General features: G+C 38.8%; 1 protein-coding gene across 1 annotated transcript; it reads right to left on the bottom strand.

The window, feature by feature from the left end:
* Positions 1–261: 261 nt before the first annotated feature.
* LOC133082996 (ras-related protein Rab-9A-like) lies at positions 262–12116 on the bottom strand. Its single transcript, XM_061179662.1, has 4 exons — positions 11956–12116; positions 5177–5269; positions 4491–4518; positions 262–1279 (listed from the first exon to the last, which is right to left on the bottom strand). Exon 4 carries the CDS (start codon positions 1247–1249, stop codon positions 644–646), a length of 606 nt encoding a protein of 201 aa, XP_061035645.1. The 5' UTR covers positions 1250–1279; positions 4491–4518; positions 5177–5269; positions 11956–12116; the 3' UTR covers positions 262–643.
* Between the last annotated feature and the right edge of the window lie 15717 nt (positions 12117–27833).

The raw sequence follows: 27833 nt of genomic DNA, 5'->3' as shown, positions 1-27833 counted from the left end.
ATCCAGAAGCAGTACCTCCTCCAAGAGTGATAAAGCCGGCTTCTGTGTTGGGGGGCGGGGGAGGGCACACAAACGACAAGTGATTATGAGTGAGATCACTCTTGATACGTAGAATGAAAAAGCAAACACGCACATAATTCTAAACCGAATGAACACGTCCTCAAATCACACAACTACACGGCAAATGCACTGGATTTTAATCTTTAATATCTAACATTATTGCTTTAGGACGTGTTTTCCCTGAACCAGGAACAGAGTGCTAATTACATAAAAATATACACATAGAAAAAGTAGTTCTCCATTTTCCCGGGGAAAAAACAGTAACTCCTAGAATACTCAAGTGTTTTGTTTTAATTATAAAGTCTTGGTCATCTCATTTATTAGCTCTGTGACATACATATTTAAATTAAACATTATTAGACAACCGTTACAACTTATAAAGGTAAGGTGCCATTACTGAGTAAAGAGATTCTCCTGGGAGTGGATGTGTCCCTTCTCCCACCCACTAACAAGGCAGCAATATGGCTAGTTTAATTTCATGAGTACGTGATCCATCGCTGCAAACACGAATTCTCGTCTCCACCCTGTGCTTATCTGTGCATGTGTGTGAGCTGGTTAGATCGCACGGGCAACCTCTCGAACTTCAACAGCAAGATGAGCTGGGCTTGGGCTTTCGGTGCAGACTGACTGTGTCTGTCTGAATCAAGTGATCCGACCTATCCTCGGTAGCAAGCACTCTTCGAACTGCTTCCTCAAAGGCCGCTGCCACATTCGTGGCATCTTTTGCACTTGTTTCAAAGTAAGGATAGTCGCCGTTGTCCCTGCACCAGGCTTGAGCTTCTTCTGCAGACACCTGCCGCTCGCTGATGTCAACCTTGTTACCCAAAATCACAAAAGGAAAGCTTTCGGGCTCTTTCACATCCGCATAATATATGAATTCTTTCTTCCAGTTACTCAAATTCTGGAAGCTTTGAGAATCATCGACGCTAAAAGTAAGCAGGCAACAGTCAGAACCTCTGTAAAATGGCGTCCTCAGGCTTCTGAACCGCTCTTGACCGGCCGTGTCCCAAATCTGCATGGTAACAAAATGTCCATCCACCTCCAAATCTTTATTTAAAAATTCCACACCTATTGTATGGAAGAGCTGGGCATCAAACTTATTAGTCACATATCTGTTCATTAGAGAACTCTTCCCAACTCCACCATCTCCAAGGAGAATTGCTTTAAGAAGCGATGATTTTCCTGCCATTTTAATCTCAAGATCTCTGATTTCGGAACCCTGTAAAATAAAAGGGTACCATTACATTCCTTTAGACCTGTACATGGCTCTACATGCCTCTATGAATGTCAGTGTCTAAGGGAAATAAAACACAGAGCCCCAATTCCTTTCTGCGCAGGGAATACCGGACGGCAAGAGACGTCACCTACTGAGCCCTCCGCCTCGTGCCAGGCACCATCCGACCGTCACTCTCTCTGACAGCTGCTGAGGGCTCATTCTTCCCCTTCCTCGGGTCACCGCTGACTGAGGCTAGCACTCAAGGCCAAGTCTGACCCCAAAGACTGTCCTCTCAACCGTTCCTCTTGGCTCACAATAAGCCCTGCCACCATTTGTTACAGATGCAGTGGGAGACCGAAGTGGGCACGTTTCTGTAGCAACTGCAAACAGCTCTCTGGTGGCACGGTGACAGTGTTCACTGATGGCTTTCCTCTCAGGCCAGGGGGTTTCTAGACAACCCCCTCTTTCTCTCTCCCAGCGCCATCCCCATAGGAGCTGGTAAGCAGGAAACCAGAGACACAACTGACTGATCTGGCTGTGAACAGATCGAAGCCAACCACCGAGTAAAGGACTCTGTTCTTTTCATTAGGAACACTATTTTGAGTTGGCTAACATTAATGTCAGCACCACTCGAATTTTTGATATAATATCATAACCTAGCACATTCTACCCACAAGATTCATTTGGGCAGCTCCAACTCTTCTGAACAAATGCGCGCCTGGGCTGTTACTTGCGTGTTTTGAGGGGGAATGAAGTGAACATTAAACAAAAATGTGGTACCATGCGTACCCTTTAGGGGAAGCCCTGGGGCAGGACTAACTCCCTCCCCGCCACCAGTCCCCCGGCGGGGGGCGGGGTGGGGCGGGTACGGAGATTCAGATGCCCTTGTGTAGGCTGGTGGGAGCACTGTTCCTATTTAAGGCTTCTGTTTTAATTCTTTATTATGAAAATTTTCAAACATACACAATTTCTGAATAATGAGAATAATATGATGACACCTCACAGACCCTAAACCTAGCTTCACCATTTATAAACTTACAGCAAATCTTGTTTCCTCCATAGCGTCCCATTCTCCCTTCTGCCCAATTATTTTGAATCAAATTATATCAATTAATCTGTAAATATTTCAATATTAAATGGCTTTTAAGATATTAAAATTTGTAAAAGAAGACAACCTTTAGAGTAGCACTAACAGAATTTTCTATAACGATGGAGATGTCCTCCATCTGGACTGTCTGATATGTCAGCCACTACCCACAAGTGGTTAGTGGGAGCAAGGAAATGAATTTTAAATTTTATATAATTTTCACTAATTTGAATAGTCACATTTAAAGAGCCAACAGCTGTATTGGACAGCACAGCCCTAGAGCAAAAATGGTAATTAACTTGAACATGAAAGTAGATATTGTGAATCCCTCAATGGGAAGGTAATAAAAGCATGAACAATAATTGTTGCATTGACTAGGATGAATTTGCAAAATCACTGCAGTAAACAAACATTATCTGGCAATCGCCTGGTTATATGCAAGTATGACCCAGTATAATGTGCAAGAATTCTGCATTTCCTACTACAAGCTACACACTACTCTTATAAATATGTGGCAACTTGTCCCTAACTCTTATTAGCTCTTTTAAATTACTACAGTAATTACTACTATAATTAATACAATTTAAATTGGCCAACAAAGTGTGAGGCAATTAAAGTGCATACTACTTGGAGGCTTTTCGACTTCAGTGGATGGCTCTGCCCAATGCTCAGGCTAAATTAATATTAGAGAGGAAACTGAAACTATCTCAAGCCCTTTAATTTCCTGACATAGTAACAGTGCACTAAATCGGTTCCTTTGTTTAATTCTTTGGAATCTTGCTTACACGACTTCAACTTAGGAAAAAAGACTAGCAAAACCAAAAAAGCACACCAACTATTCTGACATAAGGAAAGCATCTAACGCTCCCTCCTTAACATTCTTCAGTGCTTCTCCAGAGATTCAGTTCTAAGTCCAACTTCTACGGCAAGACACCTGGCCCTGCTCCCCATTCTCGGCATCAGCCATTCAGAAACGCACTGCCAGATGGAAGTGAGATTCCGATCCACAGGCTCAGCCCTCACGCTCGCCCTTGCCTCCGTCCTGGCACGTGCTGCTCCCCCTGCTGGCGAACCCAACCCCACTTCATGCACTAACCGCTGGGCCCTCAGAACCGCTCAGCACCGTCATCCCCTACACGCACTAACCGCTGGGCCCTCAGAACCGCTCCCCTACACTGGGAACCTCCCCCAGCAGCCCCCTATCCCAAGATTGTTCCTTTCCCACGATTTTGAAGCTACATAAACACAGACGTTCCACCTTGTGGTACAAGGGTGTAACAGATGTGCTGAATTCTAGTCTATCATTTATCTCAGGATTTTAGTAAGTCTCTAACTGCCTCACTGGACACAAAGTTTCATTGTACAGCATCAACTTGTTAGGATCTGTACATCAAATTATAAACCAGACTGTGCAATCTGACAACCTCCACCCAGATGCGTGGTTACATACATCTACCAAATTAAGTCTTAGAAATTCCTTGAGATTTGTAATTCATAACTCTATCAGGACACTTTCATAGTTCTTTTCTTTTTTCATAATAATGTGGGATTTCCTAGTTTGTGCCCTTATTCTGATCACACAAATTTGGGATACGCTAGCCCCACACACCAGGAAATAGGGTACAATTTTTTACATTTCTCATGTATAATTTAGGGCCTCCCAGGTATCCTATTTGGGGGTACGCTGGCCTTTGCTCAAACAACTAACACAGGCACAAACAGCTCTCCGAGTCTAACAGCAGCATTGAACATAAATACGCATGGTGATACAGATAATTATACAGACTATTTCCCACTGACATCTAACAAAAGCTAGCTTCATGCAATCTCTACATTAACGTAACATAATGAGTTTATGAACATTCAAAATGTTCCCTTTTTCTTCTCTGAAAACAGTAAAATGCTTTGAAACTTCTTTAGTATAAGCTGAATGAATAAAGGTATCCTGATAACGCTCTTTTCAAAACTTACCTTAAAATGTAATATGAAGGCCTTTTATACTCCAGTTTAGAAGGACTGCCCAAAGGCAATAATCTTCACCCAAGCTAAAACATGACTTTAGCAATCAGCTAAACCCTATAAAGAAATCTGAATAAGAAAAGTATGTCACAAAAACCATAATCTTACCTTAATTGTTCAGTTCAAACATCATCATCTGCAAAGAAAAAATCAGAAAAAAAAAAGCACACCTTAGCAATGTACACTCAATCTGCTTTCATAACTTTAAGAGTAAACACAAGAATTAAAATGCAAAAGAAATGTCTGACTTCCATTAGTAGCTAGATTCTTAATTTAAAAGGAAAACTGCACCTGAAAGCTGCCCATGACCCTTCTCAGCCTAAAAATAGTCCTAGAATCAAATACTACACTTTAACCATTGTTTTTTTCCCAACAAGTTTTTCACCTGCCCCCACCCATCCTACCTTTCTAAGTATCCCATTTAGACAGCTGTAAAATTTGGTTAAGATGAAATGTAAAATATAAATTACTCAAAATCTGCCCAAATTTTGAGTGTTTTAGAATAATCATATTCCACAGAATAAAGCTAACACAAACAAGGAAAAAAGAAGGACCACTCAAGGGAGAGGCACCCAATGTGACACAGGAAAAGTCAGGCAAAGACTAAGGCAGTGCAGAATTTCGTGAAGCTTCTTTCTGGGCAGCCAAGGCAGACAGGAAATTTTGTGAGCGAATGGAGGCCCACTGTCAAAAAGGAAAACTGGTTCCCTGTGCCAGAGGCCAAGAGCGCAGACTCGTGGGCAGGCTATTTGACATCCTGCAGCTCTGGGGACTCTGGTGACAGCAGTACCTACCTCTAGGGCTGTCGGGAAGATCCACTTGGACACGGACAACAGGGAAAGCGGTTCACCACTGTGCCAGGCTCGTTATAGGAGTGCAGGGAGTTTCTGTGGAATGGACACATGAAGAAGTCTTTACTGGGAGTTTTATAGAAAAGAGGTAGTTTCTTTTATGGCCATTTCTTCAGTCAAATTTCAGAAGAGTCATGGGCAGAACAAACGAGAGGGCAACGCAGGTAGACATTAGGAAGCCAACGGATCCTAGTCCTACAGACCAAATTCAGGATGAAGGTCTCCTGTGCCGACTAGGCAGAGCTGTGCTAAAGTACTAGCCTCTTCCGGTCTAAACCAACAGTTCCAAACCCCTGTCCCTCCCTTTTTTAAAAGCAAAGGGCATTTTTGTGGGACTTACGTAAAGCAGCCTTCAACTTATAAATTCAATCAATGAAAAAATGATACCCTTCAGAATCTTGATATTTGGGGGTTAAGCATAAAATCACCACCACCACCACCACCACCACGCTAACACTGACTGAGCCCTGCAAGCCACTGACTGCTTCACTGTGTTCACTCCTCACAAGCCTCTCATTAACCCTACCCTATGGATGAAGACTCTGACTCAGAGACTTTACGGTCCTTGCTCGAGGTCACACAGCTAGTCAAGGGGTGGGGAGTGAGATCGGAATGTGACCAACTCCAAAGCCCAGTAGTTAACCCACAGGCGCGGCAGTCTCAGCTGCCTTTGCATTTATTTCAGAGGGCTCTCCTGTTGCTGTCGTAGGTATAATGAAAAGAAGGGGTAGCAATGGGAAGAGTCTTCCACCTGCTTGCTTTACTTCAAGATCTGCACAAAAACAAGTGAACCTGGCAGAACTACTAGTATCCAATCCACTGACACACAGATAAAGCACACCTGAGTCTACCTAAGTTCTATCAGAGTTTCCACAGTTTGAACATGTTTTAAATGCAACTGCCATCACACATGTGCAGAACCCTGCGGCACCTCCCAGGAGCCGAGTGCGTGGAGCGGGTAGGAAAGCAGTTCTGCAGGCGTCCTCAGTGCGTTCCTCCCCGGGCCAGGCACTCAGGATGCAGGCCACACCCAGGCCCTGGCAGGTGGGGCTCGTAGTTGGGGGAGCTGACAATCCGGGCACAAACCCACTTGCGTTATAACTGATACAAGTCTTACCAATGAGAGGTACGTGCTACAGAGTACAACACCCAACCAAAACCCAAAGAACAGCTTAAACAGTGCAGGGATTCTGCCCCTGCGGCTCCTTAGGTCAGACCAGGCCCCACGTGTGAGCATCTCCCGGAGCTGCGTGATTCCAGCCATCAGGGGAATTACATTTTCATCCAACATGATCCTGTAACAGAGAGAGCTACTTCACCTGCCGCTCAGTTAAAGAAAGAAGCGGTAACTTCCAAGGCCAGAGGACAATCGGCAGTGTTCACTTGTGTTAGTGAGAGACTATGAACCAGTTTCCAGTGTGGGCTGTTCTAAAGCAGTGTCTCCATGATGGTTTCTGGCGCACACGATTTACAATAGCCAGGACATGGAAGCAACCTAAGTGTCCACCGACAGATGAATGGATAAAGAAGACTGGACACTGTTTGTATATTTATGCTGTTTTAACATTAAGTGCAAAACAGGCAACGGGAATTTCCCAACAAGATATAGTTAAAGAGAACAGATATGTCTGGCATAGAATTAGAGAAAATTAGAGGTTTCCATGTGCAAGGAAGTTGTCACCAGGTCAAAATAAGGATACATGTTAAAAGTGCTGCAGATAGCTTTCCAGAAATTTCACTTCACCCCACTTCTCCATCAGTGATGCTCCAGTTTGTCCCCACCAAGGCACTGAAGCTCACTTGGCTTACAAAAGGCATTCCAAGCCCCAACTTACTCTGCCATCACTACCCATTACCGCTCTGTGCCTAATCAACCATCCACCCTCTGAACCCCTCTATCCTCCTGAATGTCAGCAAAGTCAACAGAGACCAGTGGCCAATCCAGGGCTTCTCCTTGGTCTTCATCTAAATGCCCTAAGGCACATGCAGCCCTAAAGTGTGTACACTCCTACAAACATGCCCTCATAGTTAACCATTGTCCCACCTTGAGAATATCGCCATCCAGTGAACTTTCTCAGGTAGTCCTTGTTGTCCGGCATTATATAACATAAAATCTCAGGAATACTATGGTAAAATAAAAATTTTTGTCCCAAGTTCATGGCAGACAACTCCTAAAAACCCTTGCAATTTCCTGAGTAAAAGGAGTGTCTCTGGAATGCTTTTGACCACTCCTGAACTTCTGCTAATGAGGTGACTGTTGGCAGGCACCTAGACAGCTTCAGGATGAGGACTGGATGCCCCATGGGTTAAAATACCTACCGGTAACCATGCCTCACAGATTTAACAGAAATTGGTGATTAACACAAATTCTTGAGCGTATCTTACAGAACAGCAGCTAAGGGAACAGCATGTTAAAAACCGCTCTTCTTGTAACACAACAAAGCTGGCTGAAACTAGAAAGAACCAACGTGGACAACAGGAGCCTGCACAGAATAGGCTTGCTTGCCCTTTTGACGTCAGAGGGCCAAAATCTCCACCCCATACCATGCTAATACCATCATCTTCTGAACATGCATCTCATGAAGAAACATGTAACTCAAATGGGTCTATACAGAACCTTTTTCCCTACCTCCAATCACCTTTCCCCACACCTAAGACCACCCTGTTTATTCCATAAACATCCCAACCCTCTTGCCTTTGAGGAGGCAGATTTGAGAGTTGTTCTCCCACCTCCTTGTTTGGCTGCCTTGAGAATAAACCTTTTCTCTGCTACAAACCTCAACGTCTCAGCATTTGGCCTGCTGTGCAACAGGCAAAGCTGGTTTTGTAACACCAGAAAAAACAACAACATGATTAGAGGGTTGGAACTTTCAGCGTTATAGTCTTTTTCCACCTCATCCCAAAAAAGAGGGGCTGGAGATCGAATTCCATCATGTGTATGTATAAAACTTTGATAAAAATTCTGAAACAATGAGGCCATGGGAGCTTCTGGGTTGTTTAGCACAATGATGTGCTGAGAGAGTGGCATGCCCATGTAACTGTTCTTGAGTTGTATCTTTATAAAATTATAAGTACAGAACCTTCCTGAGTCATTCCAGCAAATCAGTGCACCTGGGTGGGGGAGGACTTAGGAACCTCTGATTTGTAACAAAGTTGCACAGAAGTGTGGGTAACCTGCAACTTTTGAACAGTGTCTGAAGTGAGTGTACTCTTATAGGACTAAGCCCTTAAACCTGCTAACTCTGGATAGCTGGGTTGCCCCAGCAAATACCTCATCTGTGAAATGAAGATAATATCATAGGAATGGTATGAGAATTAAGTGAAGTAATGTATGTACAGGATTTACATGTACATAACATCCAGTGCCCGAATGGCTACCCCATAAACAGTAAGAAATGAGAGGAAGTTAAAAAAAATTTCTAGAACTAAAAGAACTTGTCTTCTGGCAACCAGAGTGCTGAAGTCTAGATGGAATAGGTGGTTGAGATAGAAAGAAAAAAAAAAAGAATGGAAAGAGAATGACATTAAATGATCACAAAGGTATTTTCCTAGTCTCCAAGAACTAGACCACAATACTCTGACTAGTTTACACTAGTCTACGCCAACTTCCCATATAATTAACCAAAGTATACCCAAATCATAAAACTCTTCCGAAATAAATAAGTCAGCGAACCAGGAAATTTTAGTACAATCAAGTGATGTCTACAAAAAAATACTGAAAGCACCAGATTCCCACACCAATGTCTTCAATTTGGGGACCTAAACAAGACACAGAGAGTTCTAGATAAGTAGTGCTGATGACTTCAAAAAAGCTTCTAACAGGGAAACTAAGAATAGGATTCTTTAAAGTCCCTGACTGAACAGTTCTAGGTTTCCTCTACTTCTACAGTTTTGCTTCACTGAACAAATTTGAGATTTCAGGCAACAGACATTATCCATTACAATGGGTGCTAGAAACAGAGAAATAAATGTTAAAAAAAATCAAATTCTGTTCATTGATTTTATCAGAACACTTAAGTCCTATTAGAAGATTATCGTCAAGTGCCATTTGAAAATGGAAGAAGAAAAGTTATTTTCCTTAAAACAATTATAGTCATTTCAAAAAACAAAACTAAGCTAATACTTCCACTAATTCTTGCCTTTGTACTCACAAAGATGGAAGAAAGGAAAAAAAAAAAAAATCACAATTCTGAAAACCTCAGCCAAAGTCTTTAGCAGATAATGCCCCAAATCTCACACCTTCCTCACCAGGATTGGATTTACATTCCAAACTCCTCACCTGAGTGTTCATATGCAACACACACAAATTTGAAAGAGAGACACACAGTACATAGGAGCATGTTAGTAAATGCTCAGCTAGATAGAATGTCAAAGGACACCAAAATCAAGTATTAAGTATGTGTCCATTTTCTCACACAATAATTAAAAGGTAGAATTTGGTTAGGGTAGGCTGGGGTGTGTATGTTTGTGCTAGGTGTTGGTGGGAAAGGCTGCAGTGTGTTTGTCCCAGGTGATCTGTTGTGCTTCTGTGTGGATGTTTGTGTTTCCAGGGCTTTGGGCATGTATGAGTGCTTCCTCAAAAGTTGGAGAGAGTGCCTTTCCCGCTGCTGGTGTTCTGCCCATAGGTGTATCTCCCTGTGCGCTGGTATATGTGCCTGTCTCCACCCAGGTATTTGTGTGTGTGTGTGTGTGCACGCCCTTCTTTCTGGATGCTTGTGTCTTTCTCTTGGTGTCTGTGTTTATGTGTGTTCTCAGGTAGTTGGGTCTATGTGTGTGCCTACTGTGGATATTGTGCACTTCTATCCCTGTGAGTTTAAGCATGCGTCTCTCTCCCAAATGTTGTATCTTTTCAGTGTCTGTGTGTCCCTACCTAGGGATATGTGTCTCTTTCCTGGAAGCATATGTGTCTCTGTGTGTCTTTCTCCCCAGGTGTGTGTGTGTTGTTCCCCAAGTGTGTGCCTCTTTGGAATTTGTGTCTTATTCCACAGGTGTGTGCATGGGTATGTATGTCTCTCTGGTGTTATGTCTCCCTTCCCAGGTGTGTGTTTGCGCATATGTGTTTGTGAGTCCAAGTCTGTATGTTTCTCTTCCTAAGTGTGTGTGTGCACATGTGAGTATGTATCTCTTGGGTGTGTGTTTCTCTCTCCAGGTTTGTGTGTATATATATCTTCCCTCCAATATGTGTCTCTGGGTGTCTCTCTCCCCAGCTGTCTGTATTTGTGTGTCTCTTAGATGTCTGAGTATCTTTTTACACAGGTCTGTGTCTGTGTTTACTCAAAGTGTGTGTGTCTCTGGTTGTTTGTCTCTCTTCACAGATGAAGGGGTGTGTCTGTGTGCAATGAAGTGTGTTATCTCCTGGGTATCTGTGTCTCTCTCCAGGACTATATGTGTCTGTCTTTCCTAAAATGAAGTGTACTTCTGGGTATTTGTGTGTTTCTGGTTATATGTGTGTGTGTGTATCTCTTAGGTATCTGTTTCCCATATCTAAGTGTATGTTCTATCCCCCCAGGTTTGTCAGTGTCTATGGTTGTGTGTATACTGAGGTGTGTGTATGTGTGTTTATCTCTTGTTTATGTCTATGTCTTGGCCAGGGGTATGTGTGTGTATATAAATTTCCTGGATGTCTGTGTGTCTCTCCCCTCAGGTATGTGTGTCTCTTTCCCTGAGGTATATGTGTATCTCCTGGAATCTAGGGAATCTCTCCTCAGATGCACGTAAGTGTGCACATATGTGTGTATGTGTTAGAGTAAGTATCTGTTAAGTGTCTTTCTTTCCTGGTCTGTGTGTGCATGAGTGTGTGCCTCCTGGGTATATGTCTCTCTCCCAAGGTGTGAATGTGACTAGTTTGTCTTGGGTATCTGTGTGTGTCTCTCCCCAGGTATGTGTGTGCATGAATATGTTTCTCCTGGGTGTCTGTAAGTCTCTCACCAGTCACTTATTATGTGTGTCTGTCATTCTATATAGTGTGTATGAATCTTTGTGTCTGTGTGGATAATGTGTTTTTCTTGGGTGTCTCTGTGTGTCCAGGTGTTTGTGCAGCTCTCTTTTTCGGGTGTGTCTCTCTCTTTGGTGTCTACATGTCTCCTCCCACCTGTGTGAATGTATCTGTCTTTCCCTGTGTATTAGTGTCTCTGGATGTTTGGGTATCTCTCCTCCCAGGTGTGTGTGTGTGTGTGTGTCTCAGTTTGTGTGTCTGAGTGTCTGTAGTGCATCTCTCCCCAGATACACGTGTTGGTCTTTTTATGTGTGTCTTTGGGTGTACTTGTTGTGCTTGTCTGCATACCTTTCCCCAGGTGTGTGTGTCTTTCCTTGAGATGTGTCTGTCTCAGTCTCCATTAAGTATGTGACTGTTGTATCCTTGGATGTTTGTCTCCCCAGGTATGTGGGTGTGTGTCTATGTGTGTACTTCCACAGGTCTGCATGCGTGTCTTTTTCCCAAGATGGTGTGGCTCTGTGTATTTTTGTGTCTCTCTCAACAGGTCTGTAAATGCAGGTGTGTCTCTTAGGCGTCTGTGTCTCTGTCCAACTTGACTGCACGTTTCTCTTTCCCGTAGGTGTGCATGTGTGTGTCTATGGAGATTGGAGTTTCACTTTCCCAAACATTTAGGTCCGCCCCAGGCCCAAACCGCACACGCGGCCCGCGGGCTCCTCTCAGACCCTAACGCCCGCGCAGCCCTCCTAGGCCCCCACCCGGCCCCGAGGGGAGTCGGCGCCCCGCTCACCTCGCGGCCACACGGAGGAAGTCCGGGAGCTCCGGGCCGGCCCGTCCGGGTGCAGTGAGGAAAGAGAGAAGGTCGAGGACGCGGCCGGCAGCAGACGTCGGCGGCACTGCCCGGGTCCGACTACAGCTGCTCCCGTCCAGCACCGAGGGAACAACATGGCGACGGGGCGGGGCCCGGGAAAAGAGGGCGGGTCCTGGCCGGCAGGAGCCCTGAGAAGGCGGGGCGGGGCCTGGTCGGGGGGCCCGGGGGAGGCGGGGCCTCGAGGTCGCCTTCGCCCAGCCCTCACCCACTCCGTGCCTGTCAGTTCTAGCTAAATCCCGGGTTTTCTTCCGGTCGGCTATTCCTCTGGTCCTACGGCTGCGTTTCCGCGAGAGAGAGCACGAAATAATAGTTATCTTCAAAGGTTGACGTAAAGTGGAAATAAACAGATCGCATAAGCACAATCACAGGATGCTGTGATTACGTTGAGAAATGAATATGCAAATAGACAAACGAGTAGATGAAAATGAGAACAGCTGTGATACTGTGAAATAACAGTAATGTTTGAAATTAAGCTTCTATAATTTCCCTTTAATCTTATTAAAATACTGCCTTTGTTATCCCTAAATAGAAAGTGGTAATGGGATAAAACGGTATTGGGGGAACTCTTCTCAATTCGTCACTTTATACATGGAGTTGAGCACACGGTTTCATGATACAGGTTTTTGGAGATCACAGGGACTTTTACTTGCCACCTCATACATTTTGTGAAGTAGATATAGTTTCTTTATTTTCCAATAGAAGGATCTCACTTTTACAATGTACTGAGGTCCCAAATATTTAAATAAGCCTTTGTTCTTTGCGCGCTCATTTTCACTTAACGAATTTAACGAACTAGTCTTTTTATTCACCAGTTAAATGGTTTATATTTGAGACGGTTTCTGACAAGCGTAAAAGAACAATTTAGAATATAGTACAATACTTTTGAAAATAAATAATAACTAGGTTTTAGTTTGACTTTAACTGAATTTAACTTTTATAAAAAGATATCTAATTTTTAATTCCTGTTAACAGTAAAGTTATCTTTACCCTTGGAAATATAAGTTAATATTTACAAAACAGAAATCCATTGAAAGTAGAGTGAAGTAGGCTGTATCATGATCTTATTTTAAAAAAACCAATAAAGTTCCATAATATAAAGTATATGAATATTCAAATTAACTTTCAAAACAAAATAATATCAAGTATAATGGCCAAAACTGGCAAGCAATCTACAGGCTGACTAATGAAATACCACTTGAAAATTGTATATTATAAACATGGTTAAGAGAAAGTGATTTATCTGAACAAACACTAATACCAACTACTTAAGAACAATTATATGGAATTGTATGTTGACTTGACGCAAGCTTTGAGAAATCCAAGAATTAAAACAAAACAAAACAGTATTCTACAAAGGTCTGCTTCAAACGCAAGGGAAGTATATGACTGTACTTGGTTTTAGCTTTCTAAGAGCACCTGAAGAAATAATACAGAAACTTCCTTCCTAAAATAATTCCATTACTTAGACACTAGCCAAATGCACTTAATAAACTGAATATAGTCTGGTCTCTGTATCACTTACTTTCTGATTTAATCCATTTGACAGTGTAAGTCTAGAGTGGGTTAAAAGAGTTTTCCTCTAAGGGCAAGTTTGGGAGATATTTGTTGTTGGATATGTGTGGCTGGCAGGAGGACACAAGTTGAATACATGGTCTCTACCTCCTTTGTTGAATGAATTGTTTTATATACCAAAGGTTTAAGAACCACTGAACTAGTCTGATTCTTCCTCTAATTAGGATTTTCATTTTTATATTCTTTTGTAAACACCTAAGGCATCAGTCACAGAGGTTGCTATACATTGATGATTTCTTCCTTTAAATAATACATTTATTGATATGAGCACTAGGAGTTAGTACCCCACTTCAAGCCATAGTCTAAAAGGAATCACCTCTGGTATCCGTGATGAAAAGCTACAAGTAAATGTGCCATAGAGCCACTAGAAGTGAGTCTCAGGTACAGTAAATAATGATTATGGCGGGGTGGCGATGAATTGGGAGATTGGGATTGACATATATACACTATTGATACTATGTATAAAATGGATAACTAATGAGGACCTACTGTATAGCACAGGGAACTCTACTCAATGCTCTGTGGTGACCTAAATGGGAAGGAAATCCAAAAAAGAGGGGATATATATATGCATATAACTGATTCACTTTGCTGTACAGCAGAAACAGACACAACATTGTAAAGCAACTATACTCCAATAAAAATTAATAATAAATAAATAAATTCATATTTCAATTAAAAAATAAATAATGACTATAATTAAGTTGCTTTTATTTTTTACAAAGATACAAGAAAACACACAGAACTCTGTGACAGGAGACTTGACAATTAAATGACAGATACATAATCAGAAATGTGGTATTATCCCCAAGGCACTGACCAAAATAAGAGATTTGCTCTCAATATTGCATTTGTGTTCTTGTGTAACTGTACTAGAAAGGGAGAAAGGCATAAAATAAGCACCCACATCAAAGTCAAAGCCTATTATAAATGCCTTTCAAGAAAAATCAGTGAGAATAGATAACATGTAATGTGAAGAAAAGCAGTGCATTACCAAATGCTAAGTGGAGAATTATCCTAATTTGGTAGAGGAAAAATAATACAGTATCTACATTTTCAACCTAAATTGAAATATTTATGTGTATACAATTTTAACAACATATAATTTTTAATATTTCAAATTAATATCACACTCTTCCAGTTTGCCTAGAAACTAAGATCAGCATATTTCTTAAACTAATATAGAACATTTGATCCTAGTCCTTAAGTCAGGTAAAATTTCAATACACGAGGAAATACCAGAAATCTGATTTGTTCACTGCTTAAGTTATACAAGAATTATTAATGAAAAAAAAAAGAGAGAGAATAGGAGTGTCATCCTTCATCTATATACCACTGGTGAGCAAATTTCTATTCTTCAGTTTGAAGTAATAAAATTAAAATTTTGACCTGCCAACCATAATAGAACATACATTCTTTCTCAGGTGCAGTGAATTCTCCACACAGCATTCAAAACACTGATAGCTTCCTTCCTTCAACCTGTCCACTGTCAGAAGAGAGGGGGCATGGGAATCAGGAGCCAACACAACTGGCACTTCTCTAGTTAGTGTGTAACCATTATCCTGGCCGAAACTCTTCCAATGCCTGCAGCATAGACACGTGTCACTCTCTATCCCCTTAGGTGATTTTAAAAATGCAGGAAGTTAAAATTAATTCAGTTCAATGCTTATTTATTCAACAAATACACATTGACTGCATGCACACACTGTGGTAGGTGCTGTAAATACTGCAGTAAATAAGATTCAGGAGGAATTCAAAGTTTGTCTGCAGACACTATTCCTCTTTTCTGAAGACTACTTTTTTTCATGTATGCCAGCTATGTTTATATCACATGGCTTATCTACCTAGGAGTAGAAAGCTGATCCTGTCTGGGTCAATGAGATTCTCTTCTGTGAGTTTGGAATTGGGACAAAGAGGGCCTAGCTAATGTACAAAAATAAAGAGATGTCAACTTGGGAATTATGGATAGCCACAGTAGTATGTACCTGACAACACAGAGACAGCAGACCTACAGGGAATATGAATAATAAAGCCGCCATTTGGAAAATGGCTTTCTGACCACTCTGCAGGCCCTTCTCCCAGGATCTGAAGGGGGTTACCTAAATTCTTGCCCTAAAGTTCATAAGAGATCCTGATCCTTTGTAACAAACTCTACTTTTCATTTAATTTAGTTTTGAAATAACTTTCTCTCTGTTACAATGAATAATGTAAATTGACTGAAACACAGAGTCCTGGGACTTCTGGTTTCTGTTCTACCATGTAATAAGCTTGGAAGTCATCATTCTTGTCTATACAACAAGAAACAAAGCTGAATAAATTGAAAACCAACAATTCTTCTTAGATTTATCAGAGAACTGATAGGGGTTTTGCATGTATGTTCATCAGTGATATTGGCCTGTAATTTTCTTTCTTTGTGACATCTTTTTCTGGTTTTGGTATCAGGGTGATAGCGGCCTTGCAGAATGAGTTTGGGAGTGTTCCTCCCTCTGTTTCCATTATTTGTGAGCTCATCTTAGGACCTACATGTCCTGCCCCACTTGTCCCCAGTGGGAAATGTGCCCTGGAACTTGTCATCAGGAGCACAAATTCCTCACAGGTAATTCCCTGTCTTATCAGCTAGTGACAAGATATGAGTTGTGATATTTTCTGATAGTTCATTATGGTGCATGCTCAGCCTCCTTTCTAGATGCTTGAGATCATTCTCTGCTGACAGGAGCCAGCTTTGCCTGTTAATATGGTAGGCTAAAAGTGGCAGAGGCCCACCACACTCAGAAGTCCTCAACTCATGATTGATGGAGACACAAATACTCTACTTCCATTCCCTTCAGGGGTGATAACTCTAAGGCACATGTCCAAAACTGTCTCCTAGAATTCCTCAGCAGGACTAAGTCACAGTGGTAACTGAAAAAAATTTTTTTTATTGAAATATAGTTGATTTACAATGTTGTCATAGTTTCAGGTGCACAGCAAACTGATTCAGTTATGCATGTATATACATACACACAATATATATATACAATATATATACACACACATATATACATCTATATTCTTTGATAACATTCTGTGCATTTTAGGTTATTCAAAGATATTGAGCATAACTCCCTGTGCTATACAGTAGGTCCTAGTTGATTATCTGTTTTATGTATAGTAGTGTGTATCTCTTAATCCCAAACTCCTAGTTTATCCCTCTTCCTCTTTTGCCTTTGGTAACCATGAGTTTGCATTCCATGCCTGTGAGTCTACTTCTGTTTCATAAATAAGTTCATTTGTATCATCTTTTTATATTCCATCTATAAGTGATATCATATGATATTTGTCTTTCTCTCACTTATTTCACTTAGTATGATAATCTCTAGGTCCACCCATGTTGCTGCAAATGGCATTATTTCATTCCTTTTTATGGCTGAGTAGTATTCCATTGTATATATGTACCACATCTCCTTTATCCATTCATCTGTGTGTGGACACTTACATCACTTCCATGTCCTGGTTAGTATAATGCTACTATGAATGCTTGGGTGCATGTATCTTTTCAAATTATGGTTTTCTCAAGATATGTGCCGAGGAGTGGGATTGCTGGATCATATGGTAACTCTATTTTTAGTTTTTTAAGGAAATTTCATACTGTTCGCCATAGTGGCTGCACCAGCTTACATTTCCACCAGCAGTGTAGGAGTGTTCCCTTTACTCCACATCCTCTCCAGCATTTATTATTTGTGGACTTTTGATGCCCATTCTGACCTGTGTGAGGGGATACCTCATTATAATTTTTATCTGAATTTGTCTAATAATTAACAAAGTTCAGCACCTTTTCATGTGCCTCTTGGCCATCTGTATGTCTTCTTTGGAGAAATGTCTATATAGGTCTTCTGCCCATTTTTGGATTGGGGTGTTTGTTTTTTTGATATTGAGCTGCATGAACTGCTTGTATATTTTGGAGGTTAATCCCTGTTTGTCACATCTTTTACAAATATTTTCTTCCATTCTGTGGGTTGTATTTTTGTTATGTTTATGGTTTCCTTTGCTGTGCAAAAGCTTTTAAGTTTAATTAGGTCCCAGTTATTTATTTTTGTTTTTATTTCCACTACTCTAGGAGATGGATTCAAAAAAATATTGCTGTAATTTATGTCAAAGAGTGTTCTGCCTATGGTTTCCTCTAGGAGTTTTATAGTATCCAGTTTTACATATAGGTCTTTAATCCACTCTGAGTTTATTGTTGTGTATGGTGTTAGGGAGTGTTCTAATTTCATTCTTTTACATGTAGCTGTCCAGTTTTCCCAGCACCACTTATTGAAGAGACTGTCTTTTTTCCATTGTTATTATTGCCTCCCTTGTTTAGATTAATTGACCATACATGTGTGGGTTTATCTCTGGGCTTTCTATCCTGTTCCATTGAACTATGTGTCTGTTTTTGTAACAGTACCATGCTGTTTTGATGACTGTAGCTTTTTATTATAGTCTGAAGTTAGGGATTCCTTCACTTCCGTTTTGTTTTTCAAGATTGCTTTGGCTATTCATGGTTTTTTTTGTGTGTTTCCATACAAATATAAAACGTTTTTGTTCTAGTTCTGTTAAAAAATGCCATTGGTAATTTGATAGGAATTGCACTGAATCTGTAGATTGCCTTAGGTTGGTATACTCATTTTACAATATTTATTCTCCTAATCCAAGAACATGGCATATCTTTCTATCTGTTTGTGTTAACTTCAATTTCTTTCATTGGCATCTTATAGTTTTCAGGGTACAGAATGGTAGTTTTATTCTTAGGTATTTTATTCTTCTTGATGCAATGGCAAATAAGATAGTTTCCTTAATTTCTCTTTCTGACTTTTTGTTAATCAGTGTATAGAAATGCAACAGATTTCTGTGTATTAATTTTGTACCCTGCAACTTTATCAAATTCATTGATGAACTCTGGTAGTTTTTTGATAGCGTCTTTAGGATTTTCTATGCATAGTACCGTGTCATCCTTACATCCATGGGCTAAATCCCACTTGATCATAGAGTATGATCCTTTTAATGTATTGTTGGATTTGGTTTGCTAGTATTTTGTTGTGGATTTTTGTGTCTATGTTCATCAGTGATATTGGCCCGTAATTTTCTTTTTTTGTGTGTGTGGTATCTTCATCTGGTTTTGCTGTCAGGGTGATGGTGGCCTCATAGTATGAGCTTGGGATTGTTCCTTCCTCTGTGATTTTTTGGAATAGTTTTAGAAGGATAGGTGTTAACTCTTCTCTAAATGTTTGATAGAATTCTGTGGTGAAGCCATCTGTCCTGGACTTTTGTTTATTGGGAGTTTTTTGATCACAGAATAAATTTCAGTACTTGTAATTTGTCTGCTTAGAAATTGTACTTTTCTAAGAATTTTTCCACTTCTTCTAGGTTGTCCATTTTATTGGTATATAGTTTCTTGTAGTAGTCTCTTATGGTTCTTTGTATTTCTGTGGTGTCAGCTGTAACTTCTCCTTTCTCATTTCTAATTTTATTGATTTGAGCCCTTTCCCTTTTTTTCTTGATAAGTCTGGCTAAAGGTTTATCAATTTTGTTTATCTTTTCAAAGAACCAGCTCTTAGTTTCTTTGATCTTTTCTATTTTTTTTTTTTTTTTTTAGCTTCTAGTTCATTTATTTCTTCTCTGATCTTTATGATTTCTTTCCTTCTACTAACTTTGGGTTTTGTTTGTTCTTCTTTCTCTAGTTGCTTCTGATGTAACGTTAGCTTGTTAATTGGAGATTTATCTTGTTTCCTAAGGTAAGCTTGTATCACTATAAACTTCCCTTGTACAACTGCTTTTGCTGCAACTCATAGGTTTAGATCATCATGTTTTCATTTTCATTTGTTTCTAGGTATTTTTTGATTTCCCTTTGATTTCTTCAGTGATCCATTTGTTGTTTAGTAGCAAATGGGTAAGCCTCCACATGTTTGTGTTTTTTGCACTTTTTTTCTTGTAGTGGATTTCTAATCTTTTTTTTTTTTTTTTGGTCAGTGTGGCATGTGGGATCTCAGTTCCCTGACCAGGGATCAAAGCCACAACCCCTGTAGTGGAAGTGCAGAGTCTCAACCACTAGATAGCCAGGGAAGTCCCTGATTTCTAATCTTATAATGCTGTGGTCAGAAAAGATGCTTAATACAATTTCAATTTTCTTAAATTTATCAAGTCTTGATTTGTGACCCAAGATATGATCTATCCTGGAGAATGTTCCATGAGCACTTGAGAAGAGAGTGTATTCTGTTGTTTTTGGATGGAATGTCCTATAAATATCAATTAAGTACATCTTGTTTAATGTGTCATTTAAAGCTTGTGTTTCCTTATTTATTTTCATTTTGGATGATCTGTCCATTGGTGAAAGTGGGAGGTTAAAGTCCCCTACTATTATTGTGTTACTGTCGATTTCCCCTTTTGTGGCTGTTAACATTTGCCTTATGTATTGAGGTGCTCCTATGTTGGGTGCATAAATATTTACCATTGCTATATCTTCTTCTTGGATTGATCCCTGGATCATTATGTAGTGTCCTTCTTTGTCTCTTGTAATAGTGTTTATTTTAAAGTCTATTTTGTCTGATATGAGAATTGCTACTCCAGCTTTCTTTTGATTTCCATTTGCATGGAATACATTTTCCATTCTCTCACTTTCAGTCTGTATGTGTCTCTAGATCTGAAGTGGGTTTCTTGTAGACAGCATATATATGAGTCTTGTTTTTGCATCCATTCAGCCAGTCTATGTCTTTTGGTTGGAGCATTTAATCTGTTTACATTTAAGGTAATTATTGATATGTATGCTCTTATTGCCGTTTTGTTAATTGTTTTGGGTTTGTTTGTAGGGTTTTTTTCCCTTCCTTTCCTCTTTTGTTCTCTTCTCTTGTGATTTGATGGCTTTCTTTAGGGTTGTGTTTTGATTCCTTTTTTTTATTTGTGTGTATATCTATTACAGAGTTTTAGTTTGCGGTTACCATGAGGTTTTTGATATAGCAATATATATATATGATTGTTTTAAGTTGCTGAACTCTTAATTTCAAATGCATTTCAAATATCATGCATTTGTAGCAAGGATAAGAATTTAAAATATAATTGGAAATGTAGGGTGGAAAGATGACATGATAATTACTACAAATCTTTCAGATACAGTCATTATTTCCCATCAGAAACAGAATATGGAACAGTTTTTGTTGATGTTAAACATTCTTCTACAGATTATGAAAATACAATATCCTACAGGCTCCACTAAGATGAATTACTCACTAAAACATTTTAGATAATTGCTTCAGCATTCAGTTAAGAATTAACAACAAAGCCTAGGTCTGATGGAAATGTTTGGCTCTGCTCAAGGTTTACTGTGAAGTTTGATTTTTTTTTCCCCATTTATTCACCAAAGCTTTACCCAGAATCTACCATGTGTTATGATATGGCACTATGGAATAGAATAGGGAATTAGGTAAAATGCCTCATCGACAGGAGGCTACTCAAACGAGGAAAGACAGACAACAAAAAATAGGCAAATGTTAAGGAATATAACTTATGCTTTTGATTGTTGAAAGATGTTTTTATAAAGTCAAACATCTGACATATACATAAGCCCCTTTGTTAATCTGGCTTCATGATTAAAAAGGACAAATATTGGAAACTGGTGAAATCACTAGCTCATGTGTGGCTGTTACTGATCATTCACTTATACCACTTTTGCTTTCCAAAATATGTCTTTTAAATCAACATTTTACAAAGTTATTTTTTTTAACAGCATACATTAATTTAGTCTCTATAGGATAAATTGAGGAGGGGACCGTTAGAAACTATACCATGTGTCTTTCAAATGTGATACTGGAACACACAATAAGCAGTTGTCTAAAGTCTAATATTACTAAGTGCTTAATGAATGGATCCTTCAACATCAGGAAATGCAGAAAAATAACAAAAGTATAAATGTCAGCAATGAGACAGCATGAGATACCCCACTCTCAAAGGAAGAAAAATGTATTTATAGTAGTTGTGCTGTATTCTTTAGCTTTATTTCCAGTCTGAGGGTACTAAATTAGGGATGTCCTGTTCCTTATTGTTCTTAATGAATTGAACCAGCCCTGACCTAAACTTGGTGATGGGTGTCTCCAGGATGTCAGTAATACCACTAAAATGCATTTCAGAACTCATCACCCTAAGTATTGTAACATCTGTTTTCCTGAGAGTCCCAAACATGTATTTTTGAGCTCAACTATAACTGCACGTTTCCTGAGACTCAGAAACCAATTGATTTATCTAAAATTTCTACTAATTCTTTGATAAGGTAAAGCATTTGAAGGCATATTTTTTCACCAAAGGATCAATGTGAGTAGTGTTAGGAAATGAGACACTTTCAAAGTTAAGATTCTGATTTAATTGTAGGTGGGGATGTATCAGAGACATCATCTTTAAAACAGGTGGGTCAAAACCTGCTGCCCAGGGCAGCAGAGAGTAGTTGTAAAGAGTGGCTGTATCAGAATGGCAACCAGGATTTTGGACTGCCAGTCCAGTGTTCGTGATGTCCATGACATCATGATGTCCATGACATCCTGCTATGATACATTCTCAAAACTTAAATGGTTTGGGCATTCAGGAGTCAAATCAAAGTTAATCTCCCAGTTACATCATTAATAAACATACAGGTGGTGTTAACTTTGGAAGGCCTAATTTCTGCACAATGACAAACATAAAAGTCATCGTTTATTGTAAGATATCAGCTAACACTTCCCAACATGGTGAATCGGAAGCTCTAACTACACAATTAGAAAGTAAAGATTAGCAGGATGAATGAAGAAAGCATGATTGCACTATGCTGTCTATAGGAAACACATTTGAGGACCAAAGAAACAAATAGTTTGAAAGTGAAATGACAAAGTAGACATCAATCATAAGCAAGTAGTTACCAAAAGAGAGCAGACTTGACTCTATTAATATCAGACAAACAGAATGTTTTATGACAAAATGTTACAAGAGTCAAAAAGAACATTATATATTGTTAAAAAGTTTAATTCATTAAGAAGACTTAACAATTATAAACATATGTGGCCTGAACATATCCTTGTTTACTATATTTTGTTTACAAAATATAGTCTGCTTTGAAGGGAGAAAGGAAAGTTCTACAATAATAGCTTAATGGAGACTTCAAAACCCCATTATTTATTAATTAATTAATTTTCTTTTTGGCCATGCCATAAGGCTTGTGGGATCTCTGTTCCCCAACCTGGGATTGAACCCCAGCTGTGGCAGTGAAAGCCTGGAATCCTAGCTACTAGGCCACAGAGGAACCCCCAAAACCCCATTTTTAATAATGGACCAAACAATCACACAGAAGATCAATAAACAAATAGATGACATGGACAACAGTATAAACCAAGCAGACCTAACAGATTATTTGCCTATTATCTATCTGTTGATCGATCTATCTATCTAAATATATGTACGTATTTGTAGTTATTTATATTTATATAGTATATAAGAAATACTATTTTACATATACCTGTGTATATACATGTACATATGTGTATTTTACACATCAACAGCAGAATATGTATTGTTCTCAAGTGCACATGGAATCATCTTTAGGATAGACACTATGTTAGGCTGAAAAAACAAGTCAGTAAATTTTAAAAGATTGAAATCATGGAGAGAGTCTTTTTTGACCTAACAGAATGAATCTAGAAATCAATAACAGAATGAACACTGGAAGGCTTCCCTAGTGGTGGAGTGGTTAAGAATCCACCTGCCAATGCAGGGAACACGAGTTTGAGCCCTGGTTCGGGCAGATCCCACATACCGCGGAGCAACTAAGCCCATGCACCACAACTACTGAAACTGCGCTCTAGAGCCTGTGAGCCACAACTACTTAGCCTGCGAGCCACAACTACTGAACCCATGTGCCACAACTACTGAAGCTCGCGCACCTAGAGCCTGTGCTCCACAACAAGAGAAGCCACCACAATGAGAAGCCCGTGCACCACAATGAAGAGTAGCCCCTGCTAGTTGCAATTAGAGAAAGCCCACGTGCATCAACAAAGACCCAATGCAACCAAAAATAAATAAATAAAATAAATAAATTTTAAAGAAAAGTAGGAACACTGGAAAATTCACAAATATGTAGAAATTAAACATTAGCTCTTTAAAAAGAAACAGATCAAAGAAGAGATTATAAGGGAAAGTGAAAATATGTAAAGGCAAATGAAAAATGAAAATACAACCTAACAAGGCTTATGGGATGCAGTGAAGACAGACCTAGAAGGAAACTATAGCAGTAACCAGTTGCATTAGGAAAGAAGAAGGATGTCAAATAAATAACCTACCTTTAAATCTTACAGAACTAAAAAAAAGAAGAATGTGTAACCCAAAGCTAACAGAGGAAGGAAATAATGAAGATTAGAAAGTGGAGATAATCAAAGGAAAGAATAGAAATACAATAGAGAGATCAATGAAACAAAAAGTTGGTTCTTTGGAAAGAAAATACAACTGACAAAACTTTAACTGAAAAAAAAAATGTAGAGATATAGGAAATAACTAGAATTAGATTTGAATATTGGGACAATACTACTTAATAATACTAATAAAAGTGATGATAAGGTTATAGCATAGATTATTTTATGTCAACTAATTTGATAACATAGATAAAACCAACAAACCTAGAAACACAGAAATTATGAAAACTTACTCTAAAAGAAACAGAAATTTGAATAGACTTATGTCCATTAAAGATATTTATCAATAATTAAAATATTTCCAAAAAGTAAAGTCCACTAATCAATTTCTTCATTGGTGAATTCTACCAAAGTTTTAGAGAATTAACATTAATCTTTTTCAATATATTTTCAAAAATGGAAGAGGAGTATTTTCCCAGTTCAACCTATGAGGATAATGCAAAGAACAGACACATTTATAGATCAGGAATATTGAAATAAATGTGCAAATAAAGGAAAAATTTGCTTTTTCTAACAGAGGAGTAGGAAGTAATGAATCTCTGTGGACAAAATTTACATATCCATAAACAAAAATGATTTTTCATTACTATCAGTTATTTGCAACTTAGAATTGTAAAATAGCTCATAAAATGAAAGAATGGAATCAGAAAATTTGGAAATAAATGATCTGAATGTGTTGCTTTTCTTTGAAGCATAAATATTTTCTTACATCATCATAGAATAAAATTAGTTTTATGACAGATTTCCTGTTAGCATTCATGGGAGAGTGATGGCAATCTTATGTTACTAAGTAGTGAAGACTTAGAGGGTTTATTGTACAAAACGGGAGGCTTAGTTGGACATCTCTCTCTCTCTCTTTTTTTTTTATTTGGGGTATATCTGTTTTACAATGTTGTGTTAGTTTCTACTGTACAGCGAAGTGAAATAGAGTCCCCTGTGCCATACAGCAAGTTGTCATTAGTTATGTATATTATACATATTAATGCATATGTCAATCCCAATGTCCCAATTCATCCCACCCTTCCTTCCACCCCTTGGTGTCCATAAGTTTGTTCTTTACATCTGTGTCTCTATTTCTGCCTTGCAAACCAGTTCATCTGCACCATTTTTCTAGATTCCACATATATGCATTAATATATGATATTTGTTTTTCTCTTTCTGACTTAGTTCATTCTGTATGACAGTCTCTAGGTCCATCCATGTCTCTACAAATGACCAGATTTTGTTCCTTTTTATGGCTGAGTAATATTCCATTGTATATATGTACCACACCTTCTTTATCCATTCATCTGTCAATGGACATTTAGGTTGATTCCATGACCTGGATATTGTAAATAGTGCTGCAATGAACAATGGGGTGCATGTGTCTTCTTGAATTATGGTTTTCTCAGGGTATATGCCCAGTAGTGGGATTGTTGGGTCATATGGTAATTCTATTTTTAGTTTTTTAAGGAACCTCCATACTGTTCTCCATAGTAGCTGTGTCAATTTACATTCCCATCAACAGTGTAGGAGGGTTCCCTTTTCTCCACACACTCTCCAGCATTTATTGTTTGTAGATTTTCTTACGATGCCCATTCTTACGGGTGTGAGGTGATACCTCATTGTAGTTTTGATTTGCATTTCTCTAATAATTAGTGATGTTGAGTATCTTTTCATGTGGCTCTTGGCCATCTGTATGTCTTCTTTGGAGAAATGTTTATTTAGATCTTCCACACATATTTTGATTGGGTTGTTTGTTTTTTTGATATAGAGTTGCATGAGCTGTTTGTATATTTTGAAGACTAATCCTTTGTCCATTGATTCATTTGCAAATATTTTCTCCCATTCTGAGGGTTGTCTTTTCGTCTTGTTTATGGTTTCCTTTGTTGTGTAAAAGCTTTTAAGTTTCATTAGGTTCCATTTATTTATTTTCGTTTTTATTTCCATTACTCTAGGAGGTGGGTCAAAAAAGGTCTTGCTGTGATTTATGTGAAAGAGTGTTCTGCCTATGTTTTCCTCTAAGAGTTTTATAGTGTCTTTTATAGTGTCTTTAGGTCTTTAATCTATTTTGAGTTTATTTTTGTGTATGGGGTTAGGAAGTGTTCTAATTTCATTCTTTTACATGTAGCTGTCCAGTTTTCCCAGCACCACTTATTGAAGAGACTGTCTTTTCTCCATTGTATATCCTGGCTTCCTTTGTTATAGATTATTTGACCATAGATACATGGGTTTATCTCTGGGCTTTCTATCCTGTTCCATTGATCTATATTTCTGTTTTTGAGCTAGTACCATACTGTCTTGATTACTATAGCTTTATGGCATAGTCTGAAGTCAGGGAGTCTAATTCCTCCAGCTCCTTTGTTTTTGTTTTTGTTTTTCCTCAAGATTGCTTTTGCTATTTGGGGTCTTTTGTGTTTCCATACAGATTTTAAGATTTTTTGTTCTAGTCTGTGAAAAATGCCATTGGTAATTTGATAGGGATTGCATTGAATTTGTAGATTGCTTTGGGTAATATAGTCATTTTCACAATATTGATCCTTCTAATCCAAGAACATGGTATATCTCTCCATCTATTTGTGTCATCTTTTATTTCTTTCATCAGTATCTTATAGTTTCCTGAGTACAGGTCTTTTGCCTCCTTAGGCAGGTTTATTCCTAGGTATTTTATTCTTTTTTATTTTTTTTCCGATAAATGAGATTGTTTCCTTAATTTCTCTTTTCTGATTTTTTGTGGTTAGTGTATAGGAATGCAAGAGATTTCTGTGCATTAATTTTGTATCCTGCAATTTTACCAAATACATTGATTAGCTCTATAGTTTTCTGGTGGCAGCTTTAGGACTTTCTAGGTATAGTATCATGCAAACAGTGACAGTTTTACTTCTTTTCCAATCTGTATTCCTTTTTTTTCTTTTTCTTCTCTGATTACCATGGCTAGGACTTCCAAAACTATGTTGAATAATAGTGGCAATAGTGGACAGCCTTGTCATGTTCCTGATCTTAGAGGAAATGCTTTCAATTTTTCACTACTGAGAATGATGTTCGCTGTGGGTTTGTTCTATACGGCCTTTATTATGTTGAGGTAGGTTCCCTCTATGTCCATTTTATGGAGAATTTTTATAATAAATGTGTGTTAAATTTTGTCAAAAGCTTTTTCTGCATCTATTGAGATGATCATACGGTTTTTACTCTTCAATTTGTTAATATGGTATATCACATTGATTGATTTACGTATATTGAAGAATTCTTGCATCCCTGAGATAAATCTCACTGATCATGGTGTATGATCCTTTTAATGTGTTGCTGGATTCTGTTTGCTAGTATTTTGTTGAGGATGTTTACATCTATATTCATCAGTCATATTGGTCTGTAATTATTTTTGTAATATCTTTGCCTGGTTTTGGTGAGTTCATAGAATGAGTTTGGGAGTGTTCCTTCCTCTGCAATTCTTTGGAAGAGTTTGAGAAGGATGGGTGTTAGCTAGAATTCACCTGTGAAGCCATCTGGTGCTGGACTTTTGTTTGTTGGAAGACCTCTAATCACAGTTTCAATTTCATTACTTGTGATTGGTCTGTTCATGTTTTCTATTTCTTCCTGGTTCAGTCTTGGAAGGTTATACCTTCCTAAAAATTTGTCCATTTCTTCCAGGTTGTCCATTTTATTGGCATATAGTTGATTGTAGTAGTCTCTTATGATGCTTTGTATTTTTGTGGTGTCTGTTCTAACTTCTCCTTTTTCATTTCTAATTTATTGATTTGAGTCCTCTCCCTTTTTTTCTTGATGAGCCTGGCTAAAGGTTTGTCAATT

This window comes from Eubalaena glacialis, unplaced genomic scaffold (assembly GCF_028564815.1).
Source record: "Eubalaena glacialis isolate mEubGla1 unplaced genomic scaffold, mEubGla1.1.hap2.+ XY H_3, whole genome shotgun sequence".
Taxonomy (NCBI): domain Eukaryota; kingdom Metazoa; phylum Chordata; class Mammalia; order Artiodactyla; family Balaenidae; genus Eubalaena; species Eubalaena glacialis.
Note: the sequence above shows the minus strand (reverse complement) of the source record. Positions and strands in the feature narration are given on the sequence as shown.

Excerpts from the sequence above, each read along its gene's own strand:
- LOC133082996 (XM_061179662.1), bottom strand. The coding sequence starts at position 1,249 with ATGGCAGGAAAATCATCGCTTCTTAAAGCAATTCTCCTTGGAGATGGT.